The 23,090-nt window shown below is 45.6% G+C and overlaps 1 protein-coding gene across 3 annotated transcripts in view; it reads right to left on the bottom strand.

The window, feature by feature from the left end:
* The window catches only part of GLB1L2 (galactosidase beta 1 like 2), a 52,786-nt gene extending 31,195 nt beyond the window's left edge, over positions 1-21,591 (bottom strand). For 2 of the 3 annotated variants that reach the window (XM_050922184.1, XM_050922187.1), the window contains exons 1-4: positions 21,496-21,591; positions 5,064-5,261; positions 3,623-3,691; positions 1,765-1,860 (exon numbers count right to left, since the gene is read on the bottom strand). In XM_050922184.1, coding sequence (XP_050778141.1) covers positions 1,765-1,860; positions 3,623-3,691; positions 5,064-5,261; positions 21,496-21,578 — 446 coding nt within the window. In that variant the 5' untranslated portion in view covers positions 21,579-21,591. Of the gene's footprint in view, positions 1-1,764; positions 1,861-3,622; positions 3,692-5,063; positions 5,262-12,199; positions 12,284-21,495 lie in introns of those variants that run through there. The other variant, XM_050922186.1, reaches the window with a different exon arrangement.
* Between the last annotated feature and the right edge of the window lie 1,499 nt (positions 21,592-23,090).

Raw genomic sequence — 23,090 nt, 5'->3', positions numbered from 1 at the left:
CCCCAACACACAGCATCCTTTCAGGTGATCTGTCCCTTCACTTCTAATGCAGGTTTACAGGATTTAATTGGTTTGTTTGGGATAACAAAGGAACAATCAATGTGTATCCAAGTGCAGTATACTGCAGAGCTATTACAATCCATCTAACCTCAGTAACTCTGCTCATTGCCCAGTCCCTACAGGAGAAAGCCTGGGCTAATGCTAAGAGTAAGGACCTGAGAGTCACAATTATTGGGTTCTACATGCCACTCTGCAACTGCATGGCTCTGGCCAAGTCACAACCATGCTTTGCCTCAGTTTCCTGAACTGTAAAATGGGGATACTATTACTTACTTTATCAGGCAAAAGGGGTTCTATGTGAGCAAAATATGTTACAACGGTGACCTGGGATCAGCTAATAATGCTGTCATTTTCGACCAATATTATTTCTAACCAACCGCTTCCTGTTATCACAAGCAGCTGTGGCATCATGAGTGACGATGAAAGGATGGGACAAGAGAGAATCTCTGTAAGACATTCACAATCTCAGAACTCTACTCTAATTTTGATTCTCAGGTGGCAGCACATCCTGCTGCCACCTGGGCCCCCAGGCTTGCACAAAACAGTTTGTTGCATGTTGTGGCAAAGTATTAAGGCAAAAGTCTCACATCGCTGCAGGAGGATACCCCAGAGGCCTTAATCAAACTCAGTCTCCTGATAAGATTACGCTAATTGCATGAAATAGCCAAAACACACTGAATTCATTTTGTCTGAGAGTCGGGAGAGTGTGAGTTGCAGCAAAAGTGAGACGAGAAACGTGGGGAGAGATCATCCTAAAATTTCATCTGAGCCAAGCTCCTCCACAGAGGTTAAAGATCTGGTGAGCAAGACAAGGAAAGATAAACAAGTGGGACTGAATCTTGGCAGCTGTCCCATTGGGATCTGGTAACCAGGAGAGATTCTCAGTGCTTACGGGTTAGATTTGACTCCCACAGGCTCTTACCATGACCAGGCTGCTGTAAACATGAGACTCCACTTACGCAGTGGCAGCCAGATAACTGGTAAATGTGCTGACTCCACCTTATGAACCAGCCTGAGCTGCCGCTGGCCATGATAGCCTCACAGATCTAGAGTGTTGCTTGTAAGTGAAGGTTTTGTTGTGGAGAAAAAAGGTACTCAGGAGGACAAAGCTTTAAAAGAAGTTCTAATAGAGGGATGAGGGAACCATGGGACATTACTGCTCCCATCCACATCATGTGTGTGTCCCCATAGGACTATTAAAATGAGCCCTGGGGTGAATGAATCCTTAACATCAAGTTGCAAATATCACTATCTGTATTTTATAGACGGGGAAACTGAAGCATAAGGAAGGTAAATCTAAGTCACACAGTGAGTCAGAGATAGAATATGGATCTCCCAATGCCAATTCTCTGCTCTAACCATTACACACCACAGCCTTTAAAAAAAAAAACTGTTCATAGCAGAATTCTAATTCCAGGTCTACTGTTTGTAATGCTCTGAAAGGACCAATGACTGAGTGGGAATCTTGCTGCTATGGGACATGACTATCTCCTTGGAATACACAGGCTGAAACATTGGATCATTTCCTAACATTATTTCTGAATCTCTGCAGGAAGCTGGGCTGCATGACCCAAAGAGCTTGTGTGTTCCTATGGTTTTACGAATGCAAAAATATACACATTGTCTCAAGTTAAGGGCTGAATGCCTGAGCATTTGAGTCAAACAAAAAACCCAAATCCACGTGACTACCATGCATACTCTTACCTGGGAAGACCACCAAGATCCCATTCAGAGCAGATATAGGGTCCTGGACGCAGAATCACCCACAATCCAACTTCAGCTGCCAAGGTAAGGAAGGCCCTAGGAGATCCAGACAACGTTAATTATTGTCTCGCTAAAAAACCACCTGGTTTCTGTGCATTCCTAATGCACCCATGACCATGCTGTCTATGCAGCAAAGTCAAAGGAAATAGTTTGCTGTAGCAACAATATGAGGTGATTCCAAATCAGTGGGTTTCAAAGGCCTCAAAATATTAGAGGGATAGTGGGCGCAGAGCCTTAATGCAGTCACATGATTGGTAACAATACCGTTATTCCATTTAACTGGCACTGCCCACCACCTGACTTCACAGAGCAGAGAGCTTCTGACTTAACTGTGGAGGCAGACTGCCCAGAGAGTTAACTAAGCAGCCTCTACCCAGGAGAAATGTTTCACCACTTGACAGATGGCACCAAGCAAATCACCACTCTCCCCCAACTTCCGACTCACAGGAAAGTCAGTGTGGTGATGCTGAGAGTCAGTGGATGACCTTCACTGTTGCTGAGGACAGAAGGGGAAGGGCAAGAGTAAGACAGCATATGGGGAGAGGAAGGCTTTTGGAAGAAGAACAGAGATTTATAATGGACCTGTTACATCTTAACAAGCATGCAGGTAAACCCCCAGCATAAATGCAGACTAACTACAAACTTTTTGTGGAAGTTTTGCATAGCTGAGACTTTAGAAAATGCTACTCCAACCTAGAAGTGTCTAGTAAGATACTATTACTTGGCACTTCTGTACCATCCCCATTTTACAGATGAGAAAGATGAGGCACAAAACAGACTGAGTGCTTTGCTCAAGGCCAAACACACTCAGTGGCAGAGTCAGTTCTCCCAACTCCTGATCACGTGCTCAAAAAACAGTTGCTAAACATGGCTGCTGTAAGCAAGGTCCAAATAGAGTTTGCCTCAATGATATGGTCTGGGAATACGTCAGAACCCTGTTATAGATGTTATCTGGAGCAAAACTTAGAAAGACCCCTGCATCCTTCTCCATGCTACACAAGCAAACCAGCCTTGAAACCTGCTAGAATCAACTGTGAAAGGAGTTCCTGACCACTATCCTTGATGCCAAAAACAATACGTGTGTCAAACCACAGTCTTCTAGCACAGTGGTCTCCAAAGTGGGATGCGCAAGAGGATCCTTGGGGGTGCGCGGCAGGAGGAGCAGTACTGAAGCAGCTCCGCTCTTCCACGCCCCCCTTCGGCAGTTCGGCCAGGAGTCCGAGCGGCTTTTGTTTTTTTTCTCCCCTCCCTTGGCAGTTTGGCCGGGAGCAGGGGGTGCATGCTCAAAACTTTTTTTTACTGATGGGGTGCACTATCTAAAGAGATTGGAGACCAGTGTTCTAGCATCATTTTCACTGCAGGCCTAGAAAGGAGGCACTAAACAAAGCAGAACTGCCTGATGTGGCGGTGACTGGAGAGGAGAGGGAAGGGGATAGCGATCTGAACATTTCTCTACATGTCCCTATAAAACTATCTATGCAGCACATGCTTACTAAGTAAACACTTCTCTAGCAGTCAAGTTTATCCTTCCTTAACAGAAGCTGCATCCTAAAGTTATTACTCAGGGAGAGGCAGTGAACCTACAACCCAACAGGATCAGGGATGTACTTTTATTCAAAGTACAATCACATGCAACTTTAACAAGCCACCTTGGGTGCAAACAAAGATTCAAACACACAAAGCTCATGGTTCTTACTGTTGTACCCGCCTCCCCAACGCCCTGCCTCCCACACTCAAACCAGTGATAACAATAGAGTAAAAAACCAAAACAAACCCTCCTCATTATTGCACCACATACTCTAAATCCAGGTTTCCGCTGAAATCAAACTTCCCGTTCGCTGCTTCGTGAAGGTTCCATGGCACATACCTGAAAACACAGAGTTAGAGTGAGGGACTGGGAATTCATACATTGAGCAGTGGGGCTAGGACTGTGGGCCCTTGCCCCCTTCCCCAATACATTGCCTTCTTGTGCACACACAGTTCTAGCCAGAAATAGATTCAAGCAAGCTTACAGCTATTTGTGCACCTGTGTCAAGGGGTGTATGTTGATGTTACTTCACACTGAGGAGCCCGCAGTTAGAGTAGGGTGGGGTTGTCTTTATACCCCACTTCTTACATTCTCGTGTTAGATGCTTTTCTTCCTACATTTCTTTCTTCCAGCCCTTCAGTATGTGAGTTACCCCAGCTCAGATGCCCTTAGGCTTGCTGGATCAGGTTCAGAGGATCAGTAAGGAGGGAGGCCTGTTAAAGGTTGGTAAGAGAGTGGGAGTCTAAGTAATGAAGTGAAAAGGAGTTTAAGTTGCTGTGACTTTCACACTGAAGGGACAGATTTAGACTCACCTTGGAATTTAGTCTTTGGTGTCCAGGTATCTCTTCATTGCCAAGGCTGAAGCAGTTTCCAAAGCACTGTCATGTTAACTGGCAGCTGCAGAGCCTGGACCTGCCTTGCCACTGTGAAAGTGCTAAGTGACCAGTCACAACAGACTCCCTCAGAAATACCCAGAAAGCCAGGACTGACTGAGCAGGTTCTTCAGGTGTATTGTAAAACTTAGAGAAGGTCAGAGTCAGATTTGTGGACTGGCAGAACTGAAGATGGTTAACCAAGTAGAGGTCAAGTCAAGCAGGCCCTTGTTTGCTCCTTGTGCAGTGTGCCCTTTGCGTTCTGTCCACAACACCCCCAAGGCTCCCAAAGACAACAGCTCAATCTGTCTGCTTCATGCACGACTGAGGGTATCAGTTTAATAGAATTATATTGGTCTAGAGCAGTAGTTCTCAAACACGTGCTTACTGGTTGTCCATGGATAGCTCTTGCATCATTTAAGTGCTAGCTCTTTTCCTTGTTTCCAGAAGCTCCTCCAGACGTCCAAGCCTGGAGGTGTGCAGAAGCAGCTAACAAGGAAGAGACATCTGGTTGGTAGGGGCTGCTGCTACACAGCAGAAAGATTGGAACAAACAGGAGGTGCCCTTGGGACTCAGAGCCACCAGCAGGACTGGAGCTGGTAGCCATCAGCTAGAGAATGTTTAGGGGAGCAAGGAATTAGCTAGCTGGATAGCGTATTCAGGGGAAGGCTAATGACCTGCTGGCAGGAAAACACGTGAAGGGGAGCAGGGAAAGGATCCAATCTTTTTTTCATGATCTGAACAGAAGACACTTTTAGGACTTGCTCTAGTCAATGGCAAAATCCCCCCTAACTTAAATAGCCACTCTGCAGGACCCAGTTAGTGAAGATAGCACTTACGTGGTGAGGGTGTTCAAGCCACATGTCTTCATCTTAACCATGCGATCTCTCCAGTATTCCTTGGGGACTCGGAAGTAGTGCATGGAGCCCCCGAAGATGCGGAAGGGCATGCCTTCAAGGTGGAACTCCGAATCCTCCGCCTGCAGGCCCAGTGTCCTGCCCCTCAGCTGCAGGGGGACCAGACTGCTCCAGTTAAACCTAGAATGGGAGGGAAACCACGTCAACACCTCAACTCCTGCAGAGGATCTCCCAGGCGATGCAGCTCATTTCACCCCACCTAGCAGGGTCGACTCAGTCCTTAATCCTTTCCAAGTAAATTGCGCTCCATGCAGTTGTTAGCATGTGCATGTTTCATATGAACCCTTCAAAACCTGTTTGTCTTCTGTGGACATAAAAAGAGCCCACAAACCTGTTGGGTAAGAATTTCAGATTTCCCCTGGAGTCCTGGGCTAAGACTTCCCTTCTTGTATTAGCATTTTATGTGCAGGTTGATTTACTGGGCTCCATTCCAGAGGTGGCTGCATTTCAACCATGCTGCATGTGTGTATAATGTGCAGAGTGCTTTGAGGTCATTTAGGATAGAAGCCACGATGCAAACCTAAGTTATTAGCAGCTCTGGAGAAGAGCTGAGCTCTCTAAGCATACTTGCAAGAATTAGCATCCCCGATGCTGTGTATTTCAAGTCATGGTTGGGTCCCTTTCCTGCTCACTTTGGTCAGAGAAGATGGGAGAGGAAAGATGGGAGCATTTCCAAGATTTTTATTTATTTATTTATTTTTAAAGTCAGTGCATTCCATTAAAGGGACAAATTGGGCCCATAATCCCTATAAACTCATTTGGACATGATCACTGCTCTCATTTCCCCCTCATCCTAATCCTCTCATTGTCTACCATAATGCTGTCTATCAAGCCACCTCCAATGCCTGGAAGTCTCCCACTAGCCATCCTTCAAGTTCTTCTTGTTCCAGGAAACATTCTTTGCTCCCTGTAAATTATTTTAATAGGTCCGATCACTTTACACAAATAAGTCGGTTACTTTACACTAGTTCTTCTCTGATATTATCCTAGGTGCAGAAATACCTTTGAACTGAATGCTTAGGACAGTGGCCCCCAAACTTTCCAGGATCACGCCCCACCCCCCTTACCCGTCTGTATCCCCTTTGCCCCTGTACCCAGAGCTAGGCCATGGCTCCAGGGGGCAGGGATGTGCGGGGCAGGTTTGAGGACAGGAGTGGGGCCACGGGCAAGGATGTGGCTGGGAGGTGAGGCCGGGCCACAGCAGAGCTCAGAGCAGAGCGGGGCTGAGTGGTGCTCCCTCCCCATCCCTCGTGGGGGCTGGTTTGAGCCCCATCGCGCCCCCTCAAATGTTCCTCGGTGCCCGTCTAAGGGGGCACACCCCACAATTTGGGGACCTCTGACTTCAGACTTAAAGGCAGCTTCCACCTGACTAAAATGATGCGAGAACAGGTCATCATAGCCTAGAGAGCAGCACTGATGCAGGGAACCTTTCCTTTTCAAATAGTGATTCTCTAACAATGTATCAGTAGGAAATTGGACTTTGTGAGCTCAATTTTTCCCAGATATTGGCACCTTAATAGGATATCTACATTTGGACCCATACTGGCATCTATATGCCAAAAATAAGCATTTATTTGCCTAGACACTTGCTTAAACTTCCAAAGATAAGGAGATACTGAGACAGATGAGCTTGCGCTCTGTTCTTCTACTTCAGGCAGGTCCAGGTCAGGAAAATCTCACTAATTTTCTGCATTAAAAACTCAAAAACCTGACATTTCAGCAGGTGGTCAGGAAGACCCAGACAATGACGTTCTTCCCTGTTCTAATCCTGCCATACATCATCAGAAACACTCAGTTCAAAAAAACAAAACAGACATCACATTCACAAGCCTTTTAATTGAATTATGTGCTTAGATAGTCACAATTATATCTGATTTCCTTTCACATTGATTCATTCATAGAAGCAGCCATATCGTACTGATTAGCATGGTCCTCTAATTTACCAGGCCTCAATCCAGTAACCCTCAAGCAAGCCCAGACACCACCCAGAAGTGCTTCTCCAACCTTAGCCGCTTCTTCTAGGAGTCCAAGTGCATTTGCCTACTGCAGGATTCAAATGAGTAGTTCTCAAAGGTCACTATAAAGAATTTAAATCCCTTGACTTTCTAATCAGAAGTGGGCATGTTGCCTTCTTCAGCTCACACAAGTTCCACAACTTCAAACCCAGCTCCACAAGCACAATGGCAGTTTGTTCCCGTGAAACAAGCTCACAGACAGATGCAAGAAATAGCTCCCATTCCGAGCTGAGTAAGAACCCACGCGTAAAAAGAAAGGTCACATTTAGAGTCGGTACTATCTAAGCCTCTAGTAGTCTTCTACACTAAGACTCAAGTTTTAACTAGAGGATGCTGGCAGAAGGTAAAGAGGACGTTTCAGAACACATGGCTTACATGGGATTGCACAGAGGGGATCTGCAGTGATTAGCTCTCCTGGAACACAAGACAAGGCCACTACAAGGGAGCTAAATCTAAGGGCTTGTCTACATCACAAAGTTGCAGCGCTGGTGAGGGGGTTACAGCGCTGCAACTTAGGAGGTGTACACATCTGCAGGGCATCATCAGCGCTGCAACTCCCTGTTTGCAGCGCTGGCCGTACTCCCGTTTTGTCTCGGGTGTAGAGGATCCAGCGCTGGTAATCAAGTGTAGACACTTACCAGCGCTTTTCTTGACCTCCGTGGAATAAGCAGGTATCCCAGCATACCTGAGGAAGCCTCTCTGGTAATCAAGCAGGTCTCCTTCCCCGGTTTGCTCTTGCGTTCCCCGAACCCCCGAGCAAGCAGGTCTCCTTCCCTGCGGTTTGCACGGGGGTTCGGGGAACGCAAGAGCAAACCGCAGGGAAGCTGGTCTCCTTCCCCGGTTTGCTCTCGCGTTCCCCGAACCCCCGTGTAAGCAGGTCTCCTTCCCCGCGGTTTGCTCTCGCGTTCCCCGAACCCCCGTGCAAGCAGGTCTCCTTCCCTGCGGTTTGCAGGGGGGTTCAGGGAACGCGAGAGCAAACCGCGGGGAAGCTGGTCTCCTTCCCCGGTTTGCTCTCGCGTTCCCCGAACCCCCGTGCAAGCAGGTCTCCTTCCCTGCGGTTTGCAGGGGGGTTCGGGGAACGCGAGAGCAAACCGCGGGGAAGCTGGTCTCCTTCCCCGGTTTGCTCCCGCGTTCCCCGTACCCCCCTTGAAGCCGCCCAACAGCGCTGCAGTGTGGCTACATCTAACACCACTTGCAGCGCTGGTTGCTGTAAGTGTGGCCACTCTGCAGCGCTGGCCCTATACAGCTGTACTAATACAGCTGTAACAACCAGCGCTGCAAAATTGTAGATGTAGACATACCCTAAGACTTCCAAAGCATTGCAAGGGCTGGCTGACAAGCACAGACAGTACCTCTGTAGCACAGCATTGTCACAAGCCTCTGAATCAAACGGCAAGCCTGGGTAATACCTGGAAAAGGAAGCCTGGATTAGACACTGCTGTCTTTAGCCACTGAACACTCAAGTGGATTTATTGCTGAATCATTTAAAAAATAGTAATAAAGCTGAACAACAGAGAATGTGACAGGCCACGGGTGAGAAACCACTGTTATCCATAGGATCTGTATGTCCGTGCAATAATAATGGATCTACACTCTAACACAGGAACAAAAGCCCATATAACAGTAAAAGAGGAGCAAGCATGAAGTGTCTGACATGACCACATCAAAAGAGAGCCTACATGCAGACAAACGGAATCAGAGATACAGATCCAATCCATATATGCAAGTGAACAGAGCCAGAGACCAAAGTGTGAAGAATGAATCATCTTCCCATCTTCTGTTGACTGAAGATCTACAGCTGGACCAGTATGCCAAATGGATCAGATGGCTCAGTAGTCATACCCAGCATTCCCCAGATTTGCTTCTGTTCACAATGCAACTGTATATGAGAGAAATTGTTTTGAAAGGGAGGTAGACTGGGTTCATCCTCAAGGCTGATAAACTGTCAACTTGAGAAAGGATTTTACTAGCACTGGCTGCACTCATGACTTAGGCTCATGTTTCTCCAGAGGAGGCATTGACTTGTGGATGCCTAGGGTATGGCTACATTTGGAATTTCAAAGCGCTGCCCCGGCAGCGCTTTGAAGTGTGAGTGTAGTCAGAGCGGCAGCGCTGGGAGAGAGCTCTCTCAGTGCTGCATGTAAACCACATCCCTTACGGGTGTAGCGTGCAGCGCTGGGAGCCACACTCCCAGCGCTGCTGCCCTGATTACACTGACGCTTTACAGCGCTGTATCTTGCAGCGCTCAAGCGGGTGTTTTTTCACACCCCAGTTGCAGCGCTGTAAAGTGTGAGTGTAGCCAAGGCCTAACATGAGACATCTTTGGCATGACTTTCACAAGTACTGGACACCCATCATTCCATTTTAAAAGCAACAGAGGCTGTAGGCACTCAACACCTCTGAAAGTTAGAGCCCAAAGTGTTACAAGCTTGGCATCCAAAATCAGTGATCTCTTTTGAAAACATCGATCTAGATAACTACAATATTGCCCTTGTGGCTTTCCTATAACCCTTGTTACTGCAGTATCTATGTATCGTCATACACTGCCTGCCACCCAAATGCTTTGTAACCATACAAAGCCACTGTGTTTGGCAGACTTGCCAAAATAAATAAAGAGAACCATTCAATATTATCTGTAAAACAAAACATGTTTCTAGGGTCCTGCTCACTGGGAAGTGATTTAGGTAGAATAAAAGAGAAATTATTCATTTGGGCTCTCCTTTCCTATGCAGAAAAGTGACCACTCCTCTCCCTAAAAATGTGAATTGTCAAAGAACTTATTTCCATATTCAAAGAAAACTAACACAGATGATCAGAGGAATGGAAAACCCATCTTATGAGAGGAGACTAAAAGATCTTGGCTTGTTTAGCCTAACGAAAAGAAAGCAGAGAGGTGATTGATTGCTCTTCACATGTGTAAACACCAGGGCTGGAGAAGAGCTACTGATATTTAAGTTAAAGGAAAAAGTTGACACAAGAAGAAATGAATAAATTCTGGCTGTGAATACATGTAGGTTGGAAATTAGGAGAAGTTTTCTAACCACCAGAGGAATAAGGTTCTAGAACAGTCTCCCAAAAGTAGTGGGTGCAAATAACCTACTTCGTTTTAAAATAGAAATAAGTTTATGAGTGGGATGGTATGATGTGGTTGCCTGTGACCGCAGGCAGTTGAGTTCAGTGGCCCAAGGGGTCTCTTCCGGTCCTCTCTTATGTCCTGCATCTCATGCTTCAGTTCTTCAGCTGGACACCTGCAAGGGTCAGGAACAGGGCTTGATTTGTGCCAGGGCCGAGCCCCAGCACCTCTTGACTTGGCAGTTCATAGCCCTGACACCTCTGGGCTTGCCACGTCAGCTATGCTTGAGCCCTGGCACCTCTTTAATTACAAATTAAATACCGGTCAGGAAGGAAAATTTTCCCCACTGACATATTCTGGGTCTTTTTTTTTCCTTTATTAAATCCTTCTTCCTAAACTTTAGACATGAGTCCAGGTGGAGATGAGACACCGGAATGGTGGACGGTACACTGAGGTAATACAGAGAATTCTCTCTCTCATGCTTGGCTAGTGAGTTTTGCTCAAATGCTCAGAGTCAAAAAAATTTTCCCCAGGTCATACTGGCAGATTGTTCCTCCCACCCCCAAACACACACTCATTTTCCTCTGCAGCATAGGGTGGGTGGTTTGGCAGGTTTATCTGGGTCTCTCAAAAATCAATCCCTGCCATTGCAGGTGCTTTGTAACTCGTGAACCCCAGTCTCTCATATTCTCTACCTGTGGCCAGGGTGGATAAAAATGAATGATTTAAAAAAACAAACTGATTTTTTTTATAAAACGCATTTTTAGGAAAGAACCTATCAAAAGATAGTTTTAATTAAGATATCCTTGAGCAATAACGTATCTCATCATGGAATAGGGATTATAAATTCTTATTCTATAGTACGAGACAATATATTCATGTAATGTTTAAAAAAAGTTTTGTAAATGAGTTTCAATAGTTCATGGATTAGGGACCCAATCTTATGTGGTTCCAGGGGCTTCTGTATAAATTATTTAGGCTAATATTTCTATCTACCCAATGGGACTCCGTGCTCAGTCTAGAAGATACCATCAGAGATGCTTAGTTTTGCAGTTCTCAAACTGTGGATCTGTGTCTCCAGGGATAACATGCTTGTTAAAAGCAAAAAAACGTTTTTAAATAAATTATATATAGAGGTAAGAAATAACAGACTTCAACCCTATTGTCCCTCTGCAAATTGGTATACACAGAGTAAATCCCTTGCCTCTCTTTAAAAGTGCAAAGTTTCAAAAAGTTCAAAGAAGATTGTTGGGGGTAGACTAGATCCGGACAAGGAGAAGAAATCTGGAGATAAATGTGAGAAGGGAAGGACAGGCAGTAGAAACAAAAGTGAAACTGTTTGAGCAGCATATTCCATAAGTCTTGAGGTTTTTCTGAGTGTAGCTTTCATTGATTTGAGACATACCATAGCATTCTCTCACTAGAAGGGAAAACCTATAATGGCAGCAGGCCAAAAGAGAGATCCAGTTTGGGAATATTTTAATGAAGTTTCTCTATCTGTGGGTAAGACAGGCATGCATGCAAAATGCAAACAGTGCACCAAAGAAATGCAAGGCCGGGTTGCCCAAATGCAACAACATCATCATGATAAGCGTTCCTTCTCAGGAGGAAGCTGCATTGAAGATGATGAAAGGAACATGTCTGAACATGCAGGATCTTCAGGTAGGTAAACTTGTTTATTTCATACTTCTTTCTTAAGGACAGCCTGTCTTCCTTCTGGACTATTCTTGAATTCTCATGTTTGAGCAAAATATATAGTTGTTACTCTATGGTACTATCATTTTAGATGCAGTTGTGATAAAAAATAAATAGTTGAAACAAACAGATTTTCTTTTTACAATTTCACCGTTAAAGTAGTACTGAGTGCAATGAATGATGAGTAGTATGGTAATAATAATTAAACAACTGCATTGACTTATTTTGTTTATGAGAATCGATCCTCAACATAAAGGATTCTGAAGACTATCCACCTTTAAGATCACCATAATTTTCTATAGTTTCAGAGTTATCTGCCAATGATAGTGTTTCAGTCACATCATGTATATCACACAATCACAGTAGATCATCTGCAGCAAAAAGAAAAAATAATCTCCATCATCCACAAACAACCATAGATAAGTTTGTTATAAGAACCAGTAGATTACAAAAAGATGAAAAAATTGCCTGGTTTGTTTATGCAACACACTCTCCTTTCTGTATGATTGAGAATCCACACTTTATTAACATGGTTCAGTCATTAAGACCAGGATCCAGTCCACCCAACAGAGCAGATGTCGCAGGCAAATTGCTGGGTAAAGTGTATGAAAGAGAAATTGAGTAGTGTGCAAAAGGTCTAGAGGGTAAAATTGTTAACCTGAGTCTTGACGGGTGGAGCAAGGTCAACAATGTTCCTGTTGTATGTGCTTGTGTGACATAAGAACAGCGTACTGGGTCAGACCAAAGATCCATCTAGCTCAGTATCTGTCTACCGACAGCGGCCAATGCCAGGTGCCCCAGAGGGAGTGAAGCTAACAGGCAGTGATCAAGTGACCTCTCTCCTGCCATCCATCTCCATCCTCTGATGAACAGAGTCTAGGGACACCATTCTTTACCCTTCCTGGCTAATAGCCATTTATGGACTTAGCCACCATGAATTTATCCAGTTCCCTTTTAAACATTGTTATAGTCCTAGCCCTTCACAACCTCCTCAGGTAAGGAGTTCCACAAGTTGACTGTGCGCTGCGTGAAGAAGAACTTCCTTTTATTTGTTTTAAACCTGCTACCTATTAATTTCATTCGGTGACACCTAGTTCTTATATTATGGGAATAAGTAAATAACATTTCCTTATCCACTTTCTCCACATCACTCATGATTTTATATACCTCTATCATATCCCCCCTTAGTCTCCTCTTTTCCAAGCTGAAGAGGCCAAGCCTCTTTAATCTTTCCTCATATGGGAGCCTCTCCAAACCCCTAATCATTTTAGTTGCCGTTTTCTGAACCTTCTCTAGTGCTAGAATATCTTTTTGAGGTGAGGAGACCACATCTGTACACAGTATTCGAGATGTGGGCATACCATGGATTTATATAAGGGCAATAATATATTCTCAGTCTTATTCTCTATCCCCTTTTCCCCCTTTTTCAAAGAAGGGAATGTCTTCCTTACAGAAACCATTGATTCATCAGGAAAAGCACACATAGCAGAATACTTATAAATAGCAGCAGTAAAAGCTATAACAAACTGTGAAAAAATATTCAAATGTCTACTATGCAGCTTGGTCCTAGACAATGCTGCAAATGTATCCAAGATGAGAAGAAATTATTTAGAAGAGAGTCCCAAGCTAATAACATACGGTTGCAGTGCTCATTTGATGCGTCTCATAGCCAAAGACTTCAGTGTTCCAGTAATAAAGGCTAATGTTGTTGAAATTGTAAAATACTTCTGTAACATCCACTTTGCAGCAGTCACTCTAAAAAAAGTTGGAGGAACCAAGCTAACTCTCCCACAAGATGTGTGATGGAACTCAGAAGTGGACTGTTTTGAGCATTATATCAAGAACTGGCCTAATCTGATGACAGTTTGTGAACAAAATCATGAAAAAGTAGATGGCACTGTCACAGCCAAAGTTCTCAATATGGGGTTTAAGAGAAACGTTGAGCACATGCTGCGTATCCTGAAGCCTATTTCTCCAGCCTTGAACAAAATGCAGCAAAGTAGCTGTTTTATTGCTTATGCTATTGAAATTTGGAAGGAACTGAGTGACATCTTAAAAAGAGAAATATGCAATGATAGAGTTAAATTACAAGCATTAAAAAATCAGATGGGACAAGCACGATCTCTAGCTCATTTTCTTGCAAATATTCAGGCTCAAACCTTACCTGCTGAAGAAGAGGAGTTGGCTATGACATGAACATCCAGCAACCATCCCTCCATAATGCCAACTATAATAAACTTCAGAGCTAAGGGTGAACCGTTCAAGAAATATATGTTTGCTGCTGCTGTGTTAAAGAAAGTCACACCATATAACTAGTGGAAGTCACTTAATCACTTGGATTCAGAGACTGTTGAAGTGATAATCTTGCTTTTAATAGCAGTAGCTTCTTCTACCAGTGTAGAAAGAATATTTTCTTCCTTTGGACTAATTCATTCCAAATTGAGAAATCATTTGGGACCTGAAAAAGCAGGAAAGCTTTGTTTTTCTTTTCCAGATTGTGAACAAACAGGAAAATGAAGGTAAAGCCAACTGAGTTAGCTGCAGAAGCCAATATTTTAAGTTTCTCATGTTGATGTGGCTGACATAGTCAATTTAATTTTTTTTTTAAATATTTCATTTAACTATTTTAGTTTAAAACAATTTTAACAAAAACAAACCTGATTTTAAAAAACTTGACTGTTTACATTCAAAAATGCATATGTTTGTTTTGTTAAAATATTATGTTTGCTGTTTAAGGAAAAAATCCAGAATACATAATGTTGTTGTTTTAGTTAAATAAAACAATTTCAGTGTCTGTCTGGTGATGTTCTCCTCCTAATATAGGATGGCAAGAAAATCCTCCAAATATTAATGATTAACTTGTTGAATTGGAAATATTTATGAAGTCACTGGGAGGTGAACTATCTGCTTCAATTATCTATGGTAAATGAAATAATCAAACAATCGTTCATTTTCTGATATAGCTGTAAAACAAATATGAAAAGTTTTCAAAATAAATCACTTTAAAAATGTATAATGTGTACCATCTAAAAGTGAAACCTACGTATATCTGAGTCATGAAGAATATGTATTAGGATTATAACAACCAACAAGAAAGCACTTTTATTTAGAAATCCATGATAGAAATTGTCTTCCGAACTAGTGATTGAAATCATGATTTATATCAAATCCACCCTGCCCATGACATTTTGTTCAGAGTTATGAATGTTTCAGAGTTACAAACAACCTTCATTCCCAAGTTGCTCATAACTCTGAGGCTCTACTGTAGTTGGTTTTTGTTAAGAATGGTCAAACAAATCCAGAACAGCCAAAATCTAGCTAAACATCCCCACTGTGCCTCAACTGAAGGCATGAAATATCATAGCCCAAGTTTCAGTCCACTGCATTATTGTGATCCCAGTCCAGGTCTCTACCTCCCAGCAAGAACAGGAAAATCAAGACCTGATATTTCTAATATGAAAAAAACAATAGTGTGGGGGCTGTAGTTGAGGCTATTTGCACAAGGCAGCACTGAAGGTCACACTTGCAGGGGGTGGATTTTATGGTTCAACTTTAACTCTGCTCATTCCTGCTACAGAGGACTCCACAAAATCCAGTTCTATTCATTCTGGGCTTGCCCCCGCAGAGGATGGTGAAAGCTAGCAACTGCAACTTCAACGTGCTGCTCATCATCTCTTGTGACAGAGATCTTGCGCCCACTGGGAAGAGCTCTATTTTCTGATCCAGCATCTTGTTTTATAAACGGGTTATTTTCAACTGAATAGTCGAGGGACAATCATGAGACACACTGGCCTCCTAAGACACGTTCAAAAAGAAACACTGCTCAAGAAGGAAGAGACCGGTATGCTTTCACAAGGTATTACATACAGTTCATGAGGTTTCTGCTCAGAATACAAACCACAGCATAAAAACAGGAGTGGCTATGGGACAATCCTGCTCCCAATGAAGTGAATGGAAGACAAGCGTTTACACCAGCTTTGAAAATCAGACCACATTCAATTTAACTGATAATATGGATTTAGAAGCCCAATGTAAAGCACTAGTCTTTGAAAAATCTGGCCATAAAAAACCTCATATGTTCAAAGTGCATTCTCCCAAGCCTGAGTATATTCACCAGTGCTTTGTACACCTACATTCTAATAACACTGCTCTACAGCCAAAATGCTTCTGAAATAAACGTAGTCCAACTTTACTAATTCTGGGTCACTGAGAACAAAAATGATGCTTAAAATTGTTGATTGGCTCTAGTTTTCAAGACATGCTATTGGGTCAGTATATACGACCCTTGACTTGGGAATGGCGGAGGATAAGTGACTTATAAAGGGAAGGGATCTCAATTTAAACCAGAAATGACTAAAATACATCTTTGACTGGATCTATGAATAAATCTATGACTGGGTTTGGACAGTACTTGCTTTTTAGGCAAAACAATGAATGATGAAATCTGAAGCTGGTATTGCGTCATACATGATATGAATTGCATCATGTTATTCCTAGAAGTCATGGATGATGCAATCGTAACGAAGCTTACATCACTCTGCTGAACAAATTGCCCTATATCAGCTCTCGAAATCACACAGTGTCATGCCCTCTTATTTGTCAATGTTTGATTTTGCAAAGAGACACATTTCTGTTTAGCCAAAGTGAGCAGAGATGCCTCGTACTGGTGTGAACAGTGCAAATGACTTCTGCTATGTTTGTGGTGAAGTGACTTTTGCATCACAAAAGCGCAGTATAACCACTATGGTTAAGAAAGCCCATCACCTTTATTTTGGCTGCAAAATTGGAGATCGGGACAAGAGGTGGGACCCACACATATGCTGCAACACTTGTGCAACAAATCTTTGCCACTGGTTGAACAGGAAAAGGAAATCTATGCCTTTTGCAGTGCCAATGATTGGAGAGAGCCAACAGATCATACCAGCAATTGTTACTTCTGCATGGTGCCTCCAGTTGGGAAAGGTGCGTCAAAGAAGAAAAAGTGGACTGTGCCTGACGCCCAGTACCCCACGGAGAAGGACTGCTGGTTCCTGATGCACCGGAATCATTCTCACTTGAGTCAGACGAGGAAGAGGATGAAACTTCTGGTCCTGAACCATCAATGTCACAGGACCCACATTTTCTCCCATCCTCCTCCTCTGAACCACATCTCATAACACAAGGCGAACTGAATGACCTCGTCAGGGATTTGGAACTACCCAAGAGTAAGGCAGAGCTGTTGGGTTCCAGGCAGTGGAATCTCCTGGCAGGCTATCAGGGCAAATGGAGCCCATCAATGCTTGCAGACTATTGCTGCACAATGACAAGAGATGCTCCATTTAATGAATACAAGACACAAGCCAAGAAGCGCCGAGTAGACACTGAATAGGACTAAACTATGTACATAATAGTTTTTTGCCTTTTGTTGCATAATAAATTTTATTTATATAACCCTTTTGCTGATTTTTAAAGTGTTATATAAACAGGACAGGTGAAATATTATCATGGAAAGCAACCACAAACACATGAAAAGACCTAGGTTTACAATTTATGATTAAAACTCTACTATCTACACAATATACATAGACATAAAATGTAAAAACTTAAATATCTTAGAAACAATAGCCAATCAGTTGTTTTAATTGTCATATTTGAATTCAGCACATCAAAATACATAATAAATATCACATTTTATCTCTGAAGCAGATGACTTCTCAAAAATTGTAGACCAGTGTAACCCCAGTGAAGAGCCTCCCATGCATTTTCCCCCAGTACACTATTTCACAGTGATGTTGTAGCTCTCACTGAAATACAAAATCCATTCACTCAGTACAGGGCTTTAATAGCAGAAAGGACATGATCTGAAACACACAGTAGCAAATTAATCTACAGTGTAACTTCTCTGGCTTTAGTGGGGGTGACACAAGGGATAAAGTTTGGCCCATGGCAGACAAGTCGAGGACGGGGGGGAAGAAAAGGCTTAATACTTGGCTAAATGGAAAGTTAGATAAAGCCCACCTCTTACTCATGCTGAGCAGTACATTACTCCACCTGTAATTCCATTGATCTCAAGGTATTACTCAAAGCAGGGTTGGTATAATCAGTATCAGAATAAGCAGGATATGCCCAAAACCACAAACAACAAGACAGAGCCCTGATACGAAAAATCAAGAGCTACCCCTGGCAGTTTCAAAGATGGTTTAGATCCAGGACAGAGAATGATTGATTTGTAAATGCATGTCATCCATCAAAGAGCTTCAGCGATTTTAGTAAACCCTCCAAGAGCCAAGGTTGATGGGGATAACGTTAGCTTAATGCAGAAGCTGATTTATAGTGCTGGCAATTGGTCTTTCCTTATCCATTACTTTTTATGATAGACAAGGAATTGCTATATATTATGTGTAACATTTATTTAAAGCTTTTAAATCATTTCTATCTGGTTGCAGCATTACTCTCTCCATGCTTCCCCTACCGGATGAATGCTCAGTGTCAGTGATTGATTCCGAGTGGTGCTATTTCTCTCTATGCATTCCGATAAAAGAAGATGTTGCTTCAGTTTTATCAGGTCTGAGCTCTTATAAATCAAGAGCAGATTTTTTTTTTAAAGCAGTGAGGAGGGAGCACAAAGTTTGTAAATGTTTCCACATTAAAGGAGTCCTATTCTTCATCTGAATGCAATCACTTACTAAGGTTAATGGGAATCATGTTAACACAGAGGAGAGGTAGACCTTTAAGCCGAAACATTACTCAACAATGATAACAGAAGAAGATTGTCTTTTAAGTTCGGTGTTGACATTACACCTGCAAGCAGCAGCAAGCATACCCTGTGGCAAGCACCAACTGGCATATCTGGGTTTACAGCATAGTGTGAGTACTACTCTCATACAACCTAGTTTCAAGTATTGCCATTTAATCTCATTTTTCATGATTAGTGCTAATCAGAAGAGGCTGGATTGACAGTCCTAGAATCATCTAGTCACCCAACAACAGGTATAAAACTAGCACTGATGGGCAAGGTGTCCCACCAACATACACCAAAGAATAGACCACTTATAGGGGGAGAGAGGAGTTCTGCCCAAATGGTCCCATTCAGGCCTCGGTCGCTGTTGAAACTGCTGGCAAAGCAGGAGGGCAAGGTATTGTGGGGTAATTAGTATCCACTGCAACGATGTTCTGAGATATGGACATTTGTCCAGTGAAAAACTGACAGAGACTCATCAAATTCACTGCACACAGATTACTGAGTAGCCAGCAGATGGTGGTAACTTTCAGGCTCTGCTAACCCGAACCATGTGAAAAGGTCCGAGAGAGTTCCAGTCCCTCCCAGCTGCACAGCACCCTATAGCCTCACATCTTGAAATATTCAGCTTTGTCTTTTTGTAATTTAATCATCAGTACTTCAGTTGAATTCATTGCTACATCTAATGTACAGCTTTGGGCCTCCATTCACAGGCATATGAATTGTTTAAAACTGAATGCTGCTGCTGAGATATAGTAACCATAAATGCATTAAGGATTAAAGAGACACATGAAGTCAGTTTTGGCTCCAAATTGAGAATATGTGAACAGTTACACAGTGCAATATATTTGTTATTAAACTTTCCACTTAAAGTTTACTTTTGGAGGAATAAAATCCCCCTTGCAGTATTTGAAACCTAAGTACAGGTGCATAAAGCTAGTTTGAGAGAGACATGAAATGGAATCAACTAAACGTATAGCTGGCCAGTCTACTTTCACTGCCCAAGCTTAGAGAAATGCAGTAAACGAACAGGTTCAAGGCTGACATACCTGCAGATTTAATGATTTCCAGTGCTATTAGTAACCCGGTTAAAGAAGCCCATTACATGAATTTAACCTGACAGCATTTCTTTCAGTACTCTTTAACAGTATCCCTTAAGGACAAACCAGTAGAGATCAATTTCACTTAAATGGCAATGAATCTTGACCCAATACATTAAGCTAAAAGGAGTCATAAAATGTACAACCTCAAGGCCCTATTGTTCAGCAGATAAGGACTATGCTGATAAGGCTAAGAACAGCTGTTTAAATCCTTCCCAGAAGAGAGTAAATCCAGCAGCAAGCAAACCTGATGGGGCAGAAACAGCATAGTTGACAAGGAGTAGTAGGGAGAAAAGAAGCAGACCAACAAAGATGAGATGCATGCTAAATAACAACCCCGATTCTCCTCACTGGCAAACTCACAATAGATCAAGACATCAGCATGCCTTGGTTATCAAGCAGAGGAGCATGTTTAAAGGCTACACAAACACATACTGGGAATTCCCTACAGATACTTGAACAACACTCTCTCTTCTGGCTGAAAACTTTTTTTTAGGTGCAACAATTCCAGACAGGGAGCAGGGGGAGTGCATTTTTGTCTGTTGCATCTGGTTTGTGGATCCCCCAGCACTTTATTTAGTCAGTTTCGCTGTACAGTCAGCTAGACAATTTCCCATATTGTTCCTGAGGGTCTTTTGGGGAGAAGAGAACAACTTATATGTAGGAGAATGCGACCAGGGAAAAGGGGTGGTGGTGCAGGTCCTAGAGCTGCTTCCAACACAAGCTCAAGTACATTTCAACTTGACTAGGAACCTCTGCTAATCTGCACAGGGGGAGGGGGACAGGACCCTGCAGATGGGCAAGCACTGGGGGCAGGGGAGGGCTGAGGTCAGGCAGGTGCCCTGGGGAGTGGATCCCAGAGGCAGGATGGGCGGAGGGGAACAGGGGAGTCAAGACCCTATAGGAATAGGGAGAGGATCCTGGGGGACAGGGCTCTGGGGTTGTAGAGGCGGTCGGGGGGGCAGGCTTGGACCCTCCTCTGTGTGTGTCCAGAAGGGATGTCCCAGGCAGGGCAGGCCCGGCCCCGGGGCGAGGGGACGTGTCCCTCGGGGGAGAAGAGTCCCGGAGAACGTGTCCCCCCAGAGGAAATGTCTGAAGGGGCCAGGCCGAGGAGGGGGAGTCCCTGGGGGCAGGGTCGAAGAGAGGGCGTGTCCCCCGGGGGGGCCAGGCCGAGGGGGACGGGCCCCGGAGGGGGAGGGACCCCGGGGGGGCAAGGCCGAAGGGGGGGTCCGGGAGGAGTGTCCCGGGGGGCACGGTAGGAGGGGGCGTGTCGCCGGGGGGGGCAGGCTGGAGGAGGGGGAGGAGCCCCGGGGGGGCAAGGCCGGAGGGGGGGCTCCGGGAGGAGTGTCCCGGGGGGCACGGTAGGAGGGGGCGTGTCGCCGGGGGGGCCAGGCTGGAGGAGGGGGAGGGGCCCCGGGGGGGGCGGGGCCGGAGGGGGGGCTCCAGGAGGAGGGGTCCCGGGGGGCACGGTAGGAGGGGGCGTGTCGCCGGGGGGGCCAGGCTGGAGAGGCCCCCGGGGGGGCAGGGCCGGAGGGAACGGGTCCCCCGGGGAGCAGGCCGAGGAGGAGGGGTCCCGGGGGGCACGGTAGGAGGGGGCGTGTCGCCGGGGGGGGCAGGCTGGAGGAGGGGGAGGGGCCCCGGGGGGACAGGGCCGGAGGGGGGGCTCCGGGAGGAGTGTCCCGGGGGGACCAGGCTGGAGGGAACGGGTCCCCCGGGGGGCAGGCCGAGGAGGAGGGGCCCCGGCCGCTCTCACCTGCGGAGCAGGAGCCCCCCGAGCAGCAGCACGAGCAGTAGCGCTCCCAGCCGGCGCCGCCTCCGCCCGCCGCAGCCCCACATGGCGGCCCCGGGCCCGCGCGCTGCCTCGAGCGCCGCCGCCGCCGCCGCCACTTCGCTGCCTGCCCGCCGCTCCTGGGGTCTCCCGGGCGCGCGGCGCCTCGGCCCCCCCCTCCGCGCACGCCCTCCTGGCCCCCCATTGGCCGCGACCTGCCGCCCACAGGGCGGGGCCCCCTGCTGATTGGGAGGGAGGGTCAGAGGCCGAGCCCTCTCCTGATTGGCTACAGCTGGGCCGCTGCACGCCTCCCGCTCCCGCCCGTCGCGCACAGCCGCAGGTGCGGGGCCGGGCACGTGTCTGCTGCACGGGCCGGCGGGGACAAAGGTTCGAGTGCCCCCTTGCCCGCGGCCCTCGGGGGATGCTTGCAAAGCCCCAGGCAGGCGCTCAGGGGACGCGGTAGCACCGCAGCCCTGGAGACTGGGGGGCAAAGACCTGACCCACTTATGAAGAAATCAGGAGTCAGGCCCCAAGAAGAAGCCCTTGGCCAAGTGTATGCTTCAGAGAGGACAAGCTTCTCTCCTCCCAAAACGTGTGTGCGTTCAGCAAAAGCTACACTTACCTGCTAAAAACCTCATGCCACATTCCTGCATCCAGACACATCCTTCAGATTTATGGGGCCCTACACCGCAGTATTAAACTGGTGCCCCAGTGCCCAACTTGGGGCACAACCCCCACCCCTGTCCACAGACCTCGGAGAAGAACCCCTCCCCCCATTGCTGACACACACCAAGCTTTGTATGCAGCAGACACGGGGGCATGGGGAGGTATGGGGTTCGAGGCAGCAATGGATACCAAGCTGTCCAGCCCACCTCACTGCAGTGGAGAGTCACCATTCCCCCCAGCAACGCCCCCTCTTCCTCACGTGCCCTCTCCCTCATGCAGAATGCGCCATGCCTGTGCATTCGTCTCAGTGAATACAGCCCCTGCCTGAAGAGACTGCAGCATGTGCTGAGTGTGCAGGAGCCAACCCACTCTTACCTGCTGCCTTGGTGGTGCCCCACATTTTTGGGTGCCTCAGGCGTCCTGTATGCTCCATATGCCTTAGGATAGCCCTGCTTTCATCTTTGCAAACACACCTACACGGCAGCTGGAAGGAGTCACAGCACCGTAAAGAGGCCCCAGCAATAAGCCAATGCCTCTACCTTCCTTTGCATCAATACACTCAGGTGTATAGACAACTCATGTAAATTTCCTCCTGTATGCAGTTAAATTGGTCACTGGTTAGCAGCTCTGGAAACCAAAGCTTGTGGTTTCTCTCCCAGAACTGTCAACCACCGTATAGTCTTTTTTCACACTGGTGAGGGTGGGCAGTATCGCCCGCTCTGGACCTAGAAAGCAATTCCAGTAGAGTTCACAGTAATAGCTCATTCTGCCTTTTTACCAACATTGTCAACTGTGATGGTGGATTTGGAGATAAACCTGCCTCCACCCCTAGACAGAGACCTATTCAATTCACAGCAGCTGAAGCCTGCGGCCATAACAACATTCAATCTCTGCCCAGCTAAACCAGATTCAAG

The sequence above is a fragment of the Gopherus flavomarginatus genome, chromosome 13, assembly GCF_025201925.1.
Source record: "Gopherus flavomarginatus isolate rGopFla2 chromosome 13, rGopFla2.mat.asm, whole genome shotgun sequence".
Taxonomy (NCBI): Eukaryota; Metazoa; Chordata; order Testudines; family Testudinidae; genus Gopherus; species Gopherus flavomarginatus.
Note: the sequence above shows the minus strand (reverse complement) of the source record. Positions and strands in the feature narration are given on the sequence as shown.